Below are 9,956 nucleotides of genomic sequence, written 5' to 3' on the forward strand. Positions count from 1 at the left end.
GGAAAACCTCACCCTCCAATCTGCTTCTTGAGCTTGGCACACAGGAACAGATCAGTAAAAAGAAAGACGTGACGTAGTTTGCGAGCCCCCTCAACCAGCTCCACCATGAAACTGTCCTTCAGCAGCTGCCGGTGCTGGTGGGAAAAAATAAAACAGAAAAAGTGGTTTAGTTTGTGCAGTATGAACCCTAGATTTGACACTGGGGCAACACAGTCCTTAGACGTGAATCCCTCCAAACCCAATTCAATACATTGGTCTAATTCAGAAAAAAGGGAAAAGGCTGTTAAGTGTTCCTTGCTGCAAGCTCTGCTCCTTGCTGCTGTCCTCTCTCCCAGAGGCAGAAATAGCCACGCATCTCCTTTCTTATCTTGTTCTGGGTCAGACTTCAGGCTTCTCTCCATCACCTGTCTCTGAGCTCAAGTGTAATTTATCGTGAGTCACTGCCCAGCTTCCGTGTAACCAAGGGCGGAAATCTCTGACAGCACATCATCCTCCCACAAACCAGCAGAGAGCAGCAAACACCACTTTTCTCAGGAGTTACTTACCCAGCCACTGAATTCGGCTTAAGCTACCCCACCACCGAGAAAGGAGCTAACACCTCCACCAACACCTCCGCTCCCCATTCACAACAGTAGCTGGAAACATTAACAGCTGAATGCCATTGCTGCTTCTTTTACAAGTGCTGTTAAGGGATGGTTTCTGAACAAAATGTGTATCTAGCAAACTTCTCAGCAGGCCCTTAACAGCCTGTGTTTAAAAAGGACCATCTGGATATGCCCCCACCCCATGCCTATTTAAATCTATTTTCTATATCATATAGATGTTCCCCAAACCTAGAAGATGCAAAGAAGCTGCACAACCCTGACGCCTTTATTCCCGTTTCTAGTTTTACAGCCTCTTAAATAAGAGGCACACATTGGTAGGCAGAAGCATCGCTTTCCTAATTCCCTTACAGGGACTCCATGGTTGGCAGACAAAAAGGCTGAAGCTCTGGCACCGCAACAGACGGCTCTGTGCTGTTACCACTGACCAAGCCAGGAATTTCAAGCCTTGCTCTATGCTCAGGCTTTCTGCTCTGATGTCAGGATCAATAGGAATCTGAGAGCACATCTGGAATAAGTATCTCTCACTTATCTTCAAGCAGAAGGCAGAAGTATTCAACTTGGGGCAAATTTTATTCCCCATACGGGTAACTGTGAGTGCTGCCTTGCTTCACAGCCAATTCAGGCAGGAACCATCAGCTTCTCCACGCAGGTATGCTAAGGTACTATTTTGTGACCTGTACTATTTCCTTGCTATTCCAGCTAAGAGGATGCTCCCTTGACACCAATAAGCGACAGGCTACACACACCATGTACGCCTAGACAGCTCCATGGCTGGGGACAGGGCAGATCTGCTAACACTGTCCAGCACTATCCAACACCTCCCCGTGCTGTCAGCCTTCTCCAGGACCATGCTCAGGATTTTTCAGTACGACTTGCTCCAGACCTGCAGCATCTCTGTGATCTCCACGCTGGGAAATGCATACACAAAACCTACCCATTTCCAAGGGGCAGCTGTGCTCAGCTGGGCAGCAGTATGCAGCAGGAAAGCAGTTAACTTGAGCAAGCTCAGGGCATCCAAACCACAACTCATGCCTCTCTCTCAAGGTTATGCCCCATGGGCTTTGTTTGCTGCGTGACTTAACAAGCCTCGAACACATTTACTGCAGAGGGTGTGGGAGTGCAAACCCCCACGCTGCCTCTCCTGCCGCCTACCATCCTTCCCATCTTGGCTCTCCAAAATGAAAACAAGCCACATCAGTCCCAAGGCCAGCAGGCATCGTGGCAAGGAACACAAGGCAAAGAAATGCCCTTGCAGACATAATTCTTGTTTCCACACTCTGTCCTACAGCACCCTAAACTTCCTGACATGGTCTAAGAGCCTGGTTTTCCTGTCTGCAGCTGCACTAGCACCACAGCTAGCTGTTAAAGCACAGATAGCAGTGTCAGCATCTCATCTTGGTGCTGCCTTCCATCACACAGAGGTCCTGGAAATCTGTGAGCAGCAGTAGTGAAAGCTGCACCTTTCCCATAGTGCCAGGAGGTAAGGCTGCTCCCTAGCAGGCTGTTGCACCATCTCTGGGCAGGAGTCTGTGGAGATCTGGCATCCAGCAGTGATTCAGGCTCAGAAAGGCCTGTACATATGTTAATGTTTATTTTTAGGTGGGCGTGATCCTCCTGGCTTCTCCTCAGTGGTTTTGGAGAGAACGCCTGCCTGCATTAATGTCTCTGCTGCTGATGTGCACTTGTGCGTGCCTCCCCCTTCTGCCTGGTGAACAAACCCCAGGTAGGAAACTAGAAACACTGAGCTTTAAAAATAAACAAATGAAAAGGAGGAGGTACCTCGTCAGTAGCAAAAACTCTCCACAGCTGCAAAGACTTTCATTTGAGAGCAAAAATGAAGCAGGGAAAGATATTTTCTGAGCAAACCAAACCCCTAATCTCAGGTTTCCAGATCTGATGCATATTAATTACACTGCAAATCAGCTCAGCTCCTCTGGGGCAATGAGAATAGCTGCTTGTTGCCAGCTCAACCTCTGCTCATTGTTCGTAGGTGTAAAGATGTTCTCACAGCTCACTCATCTCTGCTACCCAGCAGGATGTGGCACCATCCCTTCCCTGCCAGGTAGGTGTCTGAGATCAGCCAAGACCCCAGCCCAGCAGCCTGCTGAGAGGTCCTAGCTGAAAAATACCCCAGACTAGACCAGAGCACAGACCCAGCACCCCATTCTGGGAGATATCTCTGGTGGCAGAGACAGGTCAACAACATGGCCAGCCACGTGTTTCTTCACAGGCAATGGAGGGCCCACGAGAGCTGTTGGAGGACTGCAAAGGACCTGCTCAGCCCCAGAAGAGCCCCCTGGTTTTGGCAGTATTCCAGTACCATCATCTAGGCCAGAGCATTTTGAAGACAAGCATGCCCTCAAGTGAAGGGGAAGCCCATACAGAGGCACCAGTGACTGGAACCCTTTGTGTCAGGCCTCCACAAAGTACGAAAAGAAGAGCCCTTCAGTATTCCCTGCTGAAAGGCTACAGAGCTCCCTGCATGGCCTGCTTAGCCCAACCAGGCCACCTCCTTCTCCTGCCTTCTTAATTTGCTTCTAACCTGCTGCTGCACAGTTCTTGGCTGTCCTCATGCAAACAGACTTCGACCAAGCAGCCATGCTTTCTGTCCCACATCTCCCCTAAACACAAGCAGAAAGCTCAGCCATATGATGCCAAAACAGGGGTGTGATTTAACAGCCTTCATATTTCCCATCTGGGACTGAGGTGCCAGCCATTTGCACCAAGTTTATTTTGGCTAGCACTCCTGAGTACAAAATACCCTGACTGACATGAGACACAGTGCTCCCATGAAGCAGCAAAAGAGTCTTTGGCAGCATAATCTCCCAAAAAGAGAGCTGGGTGGTAAGAAGACAAGGCTGTAGTTCCTAAGCTTGAATGGAACAGAAATAAAGAGGTGAAAGGATGTATTCCAGTCAGCCACTCAGAGGAAAACACTGAGCTTCCCAGACCTTTCATTCTTTGTATCCTCTCGCTCATGAGCTAGTTAGGAAGGTCTCCCCTCAGCAAGCAGCAGGGGTAAACTGCCACAGAAGCAACTGAGGATCTGGATAGGAGAGGACAGGAAAAAACATTTGTGGGTCAAGTCAGGAAATCTCTCCTCACAGAGGTGTGGATCTTTATATTAGATCTAACTACCACCTTCGCTCGGAAAACAGGACTTTCGTTAGGGCTGGGCACAACAGGCATGCCCCAGGCTGCTCAGCATCAGTGGAGCAGTGCTTCCAGCAAAGGGTCACATCCTTTGTTGCAAATGATTCATCTTGCCGGGAGAGTTCAGCAGGTCAGAGGGAAACAATAAAAGGATTTCCCAACTGGCTTACCAGATCCCTGCCCAAACCCCACAGTGAGGGAGCGCAGGGAACCTTCCCGGACCTCCCGACATGAGTCAGCCCATCCTACTGGGTGGGAGCCAGCAGCCCCCTCAGACAGGACTCGTGCCAGTCAGATGCCCGTGCCACCTCAGCTCCACAGGCCTTCTCTAGCAGTTTGGGAACTAAAGTCTACTTTGGCCAACTCCTACACCCCCAGGGCCAGCAACAATTATTCCTCTGGTGGCCTGAAACATGAGGTCTTTTGGCTGGGTGATCCAGCTGTACATGACAAACAATAGCCTATTTCCAAAGTCACTCTGCTAAGGTTGCCAAAGGTGCTAAATGTTTCCTAAAAAACGTTCCTATTCGCTGAAATAACATATAGACTACAGAAACCCCAAATAGACATCCAAGAAAACATAAGCTTAGGATCAGAGTGGCAGTACCATGGCAAAGTGATCCCCTCTCTTCCACAAACAGCCCCAAGACTGTCAGGTGTCCAGCAGACAAACTTAACTCTGGACAGATGTTCTGGGATGCCTGGGAGAAAACGTCCTCTTTTGTATCACAATGGAGTGAATTAGGATCATCTTTAATCTCTCAAACAGGGCCTGGGCAGACCGCTACCTTCAGTGGCTCTCACAGAGCTCCTGTGCTGGTCCAGTGTAAGTCCTAAGTCTTCCACCTAGGCCCTGCTTTCTTTTGCATGTTTTCACCTGCTGCTTCTCCCATCCACCTCTGTGCTCTGTACAACTTTCAGTGCTTGGATATCCTCTTTGGATTACCTATTGCTGTCCTCCTCCTCTTACGTGTGCCAGCGAGCATCTCCCCCTCCTCTGTTACCAACCTCACGAACTACCTGTATGCTCATCTGTTCATCCTACAGTGTTTTTGTGCTGTTTGCATATGATAAATCCTGCTGCTGTCAAGTACTGTTTAACTCCAGGAAGCGTGGCAGAAGACCAGCTTGTCTGAGACACATTACAAAAAAGCAGAATTTAAAAATCTACTCATCCAGAACCACAGCTGTACAAAAGGCCGTCTCCTCACTTGTGTGCCGAGGAAAGAGCTCATCCGATGTGGTGACAGCAGAGGCCTCCAGCATGTGTGGGTGAGAGCCCTGGGAAGGACTGGAACATGTGTGAGGCAGGAGGAGGAGGGTAAAAGCAGGAGATGGGTATTGGCATATGTCAGTGAGGAAGAGGTGGTTTGGCTTTCTGCAGAGCGTAGGAAGAAAATGATTCCTCGTGTGTGTGTGCGTGTGTTGCAAGACCAGCATTGCGGAATAAAGGGATGCTTTGCCTAGGGAGCTAAACTGGCTGTTCTTTGAGCATTTAATAGCATGCTTTCTGTTCTCCAAAGCTTCTGTCACCAGGAGCTCTCTGACTCCAGCTATAAGACAGAGTGTGGAACATCCAAGGTCATTTTTGAGTACTCTATTGCCACCATCTGCCCAAGGCCTCCAGAACCAGCAGGGACCAGACCCCAAGCTGTGCATGGCTGCCTGTGTCTACACTTACCTCCCAGGTTTTCAAAGGCTTTAGTTTCCACTTGTGCTCCTTTGCAAATGCACTTTGTCCTTTCCCTTCCCTAGCATTCTTGGTCTCTACTCAGTTAAACAGGAGCCTAAGGCAGTGGTACCCAGTCCCTTAATTGCAGTTTAAAACCACATCTAGAAACATGGTAGAGCAGCTTGTCAAGCAGCCTCTTCTCTCCAGGGCAAGGGAAAAGGTGCACAGTAGCATGAGCTGATTCAACATGTGATCCAGTAGACTTGATCCCAGAAGAAACTGCCTGTGCCTGTCAGCCCTCTTGTGTCTGAACTGGTGCTGATGAGACCAGACACCAAGCCACTCAGCCAGCAGTGACCCAAAACACAAAAAGGCTTCATTTTCAGGCAGCTCCGTTCCTCCATGCCACTGTGCGATCACACAAACACCAGTGTGAACACTTCAGAGAGGCAAGGCAGAATGGCAGCCACCACCAGTCAGGTTGGACTGAACTGCCCTGAAACAACACTCTGCAAAGAGCATCTGATGAACAGCAGTCAAGAAAGGAACCACCATCTCCAAAACAGACTCCGCAACTTTTGAAATTTCATTAATTCCAGCTTTACAGGAATGGGCTGAATTAGCTAGAAACACAAGCCTTTACTGCTGGCAGGGAAAGATAGCACAAGTTCTACAGCCATTTGCATCCAGGCTTAGGTGAGAAAAACCATGCAGTCCATATAGTTTCTCTGTTAATAAGACTAGAAAGGCTATTACTCCCTTCCTTCTGACATATAATAGTGGCACATCCTTCACCTCAAAGCATTTGTTTTCCTGCTTCCCCAAGGGACCATCTGCAGTAGAACCTTAAACAGGTACCCTATTTAAGCCAAGAGAATAGTGGTGAAGAAGGATCAGCAGTGAGCAAATAAGATGCTTGCCCCATGGTCCTAAGGGGTGGAAGATTCTCCACCACTTGCAATCTGAGTCAGAAGGTACAGTGCTACTCAGACCCTCCTTCCCTCTATGAATTTGTTTGGATATTTAGAGGGTCGGCAAAGTGCATATCTGCAAATAAGCCATTAAGAAAAAAAATCAAACAAATAAAACCACAAAAGCAGGAAGATGGGAAGAAAAGGAGGGAACAAGAGAATGCAGCCCATCAGGCTGAATGGAAACGGACCCAAAAGCGCAGATAAGCTCTCCTGGCTCCCCTGTGTGCCAGGCTGGGGCTGGTGCTCTCCTCACTCTGCTGTACCATAGCCCTCAGCAAACCACAGCAGAGAAGACTGGCTACAGGCAGCCTGGCAGGCAGCAAGGACCACACTATGTATTCATAGGTTTAACCCACCAATACTACCTTCCCTGGTGTAGCCCCTTTCTATCCCCCTGGTGAATGGTTTTACTCCCTTTGTTCCCATCTCCTTGCACTACCTGAAACATTCATTCAGCCCAGCAAATTAAACCAGGTCCACATGTCACAGAAAACTTTCAGTTTATATACATAAGTCTACAATTAGAAAAAAGCCCACTGAGCCAGGCAGAGCCAGGGGGCTGGTGTGCAGGAAGATAGCAGGCAAGTCAGACTGAGCTGATGCTCTCGGAGCAGGGAATCACCTTTTGCAAAGGGAGGAATACTGTGCTGATGAGCCTGTGCTCTATCCTGACCTGCACTCCTCTCCTTAGCAGGCTGTCACTAGGGAGATTAACCACTGTCTGCTTTCCTCAGTTCAAAGCAATCCTGAAAAAAAAGAACTGGAGAAAGAGGCTGGCAAAGGAGATTTGACTCCTCCCTATGACACACTCAAAGGGGAAAAATATTCCACATAAAAGGCAAGGAATGAGAAAAAAAGATAACCGAGATCAGCACCTAAGCAATACATAAGGGGAAAGAGCTGTTTTCCCTCCTTCCTTCCCACCAAGGAAATTTCAATGGGAGGAAGACAAATAATGAAAAAAGCCATCAAAGCGAGCTGGCGATTCATTAAAATAAAAAATGCATTATGCATTGAGAGCAGTCAATTAGGAGCTGCAAACTGCACACTGTCCTGTCACCCTAGGGAAAGCACAAGCAAGGCGAGTGGGAGGAAAGGATAAGTAGAAAAGGAAAGATTTACAGGCATAAACAAAATCCAGCTATGACCCCAAGCTGAGTAGCTTGTAGGAAGGAGGAACCATCACTAACCCACACAGAGTAGCTGGGAGCAGACTTGTGTCCCTGGATTACTACACAGAGAGTGAATATACCTACTCTCTAGACACAGAGTGCTATCAACTGGGGCATTACTACTTTGAGAAGTGGGATGTTGGTGCCAAATGACTAAAGAAATTATCCAGAGTGGAAGGCAAACTCTGGGAAGCACCAGAAGCAAGTCCTTTTCTTCCTTGGGCTCAGTGCAAGCTGTGTGCAGTGAGGGAGAGCACAAAGGGTTCCCAGTCCCTTCCAGCATACCCACAGCCCTCTCCCTGGGTATGTCCCCTTCTTTTCCTCCCCATATCACAGATGGAGTCACTGCAGGACCAGTGGGAGTTTGAACAGGCCTGCTGAGGACAATCCCGACAAGCTTCCCTTTCCTGCTTTCTAACCCGTGACAAATACACCACCCAAAAAGAGACCATCAGGATCATCCTCCTGAGCTCGCCCCTCTGCCTGGGCTCTGGCACCTCATTAGGATTCTGCATGACACTTTTCAAAGCCTGCATCCCTCATTGAGATGCTGACAGACAACCGGAGAACACAAAATTCTCCCTCCCCTGTGAGGGGGCATTCTAGCCTGTGATTTCTGCTACGACTCAATCAGCATCTGCTTTAATGAGGCCATCTACTGTCGCTGAGGCCCTGGTGACTGATGTCTGAGCTTCTGCCTCAGCCTTCAATTGCTCAGCCCCTCCTCTTCTTTTCTCAGCTGCAGGTTTCCTCAGTTGACAAAATGAGACAATGAGCAAGACTTGCAGGACAAAGTGCACCAAATTCCCAGTACTGCAGCTTCTAGCAAATCTTTGGCAGCTGAAAAACAGTTTAAAAACTAAAAGCAAGCATGTTTAGCTGACAGGATTTGGGAATACATCATGAAGGTTCATGGTATCTTAACAATCTCCTGGGCTTTGTAAGAGATGTTTTTGCACAGGGTAATTTGGGTCACTTTTGATCAGCCAGTGCCTCTGGCATGCTGCCACAATTCCTCTTACACTTACACTGTCTGAGCTGCACCTCTCTTTTGTCCAACCTCTTACATCCTTCTCTCTCTTAACACATCTGTCAGTCCTGGCCTTTCCTCATCAGGAAGAACTGCTCAGTCCTTCCTCAGTTCATGCCTTCTAATGAATTTACAAGGAGATGAATCAAGCCCATTGAGACACGCAGGACTTTCACATTGCGTAGCTCTACGCCCTCCTTGCACAACATTGCACACAGGTAAAGGAACTGCACATCTTAGGACTTTCTGGGTGTAGTCCAGCTCCTCACAGGGCTGAGCCGAGCTATATTACACCCTTAGGAGTCAATCACCTCCCTTAGCTTTCCCAACCCGTTCCATTTGTTTTGCTTCCTAGTCCCATTTACAACATTCATCTTTAGAAATGAGGGTGCAAATGAACAGTTTTATGGTGAGATTCTGGAAAGCCGCTTTTCCTAATCTTTTATGATTTCTGATGTTTCCTCACCTTTTTCTCCTCCCAGGCTTCCTGTTGGGTTTCAGTTTGCAGGTAAAATATGAATACATTTAGTGCATGGCAATATGCATCATAGAAATTATGTATGACAAATTATTATAACAATGCTAAGGACAAAACTCTAATCATACTTTTCCTCTGGGTTTCCAAACTGTTTTTGGAACAGAAAGCAGAGAGGAGCTGTACCACATCCTTTGGAGAACAAGGACACTGCATAAACTGTATCTTAGCAACAAATTAATTAATAGCGTAACTTCCTAGTTGGCTCTACAGAAAAGGCACAACCAGTATCTAGAAAATGAGAAAATAAGGATAGCAGAAAGACTCACCTCCCCCTTCTTTACTGTCATGGATTGCCGACGGGGAGTGATCTCCTCATTGATGCTGGAGAGGAAGTTCTGTGAGATCCGCAGAGCATCCTGCAGGAGTGGGTGATCAGGGTGGCTCACTGGAGTGTGCTTGAGCAAATCCTGACACCAGGAACACAAAGAAAGAACAGAACCATGAGCAGAAGGGTCTGAGAGCCCCTAATTAGAGCTGCAGGACAAGATGCTCCAGTCTCTTCTTACAGATTAGAGCAAGGCTTTATCTTTAGAGAAAGATGATAATACTATGCACTTCCTGGTAACACTACTGAAGAGGTAGCAGGGTCCTACCTATGGACTCCCTCCTAGTGTAAAGGGAAGAGGCTCTTATGCAGCATGACAGGTTTATTTTTCCAGTCATGCAGCTCCAAGGAAAATTTGAAGGGCAAAGAAAACAGGAAAGGGACCTAAAGTTTTAAAACTACCCTTCAGATACTTACATGCAGGACAAGCGTGCTGCGAGTCACTCGATCCACTGGCTTTTTTAAAAAAGCTGTGGGAAAAAAAAAA

At 47.8% G+C, this 9,956-nt stretch overlaps 1 protein-coding gene across 2 annotated transcripts in view; it reads right to left on the reverse strand.

Moving 5' to 3' along the window:
- Nucleotides 1-9,956, reverse strand: part of BCR (breakpoint cluster region) — a 97,685-nt gene that overhangs the window by 20,839 nt on the left and 66,890 nt on the right. For both annotated transcript variants that reach the window (XM_010185089.1, XM_010185090.1), the window contains exons 7-9: nucleotides 9,887-9,939; nucleotides 9,411-9,551; nucleotides 13-134 (exon numbers count right to left, since the gene is read on the reverse strand). In XM_010185089.1, the coding sequence (XP_010183391.1) occupies nucleotides 13-134; nucleotides 9,411-9,551; nucleotides 9,887-9,939 (316 nt within the window). The remainder of the gene's footprint in view (nucleotides 1-12; nucleotides 135-9,410; nucleotides 9,552-9,886; nucleotides 9,940-9,956) is intronic.

This window comes from Mesitornis unicolor, unplaced genomic scaffold (genome assembly GCF_000695765.1).
Source record: "Mesitornis unicolor isolate BGI_N332 unplaced genomic scaffold, ASM69576v1 scaffold10045, whole genome shotgun sequence".
NCBI lineage: Eukaryota > Metazoa > Chordata > Aves > Mesitornithiformes > Mesitornithidae > Mesitornis > Mesitornis unicolor.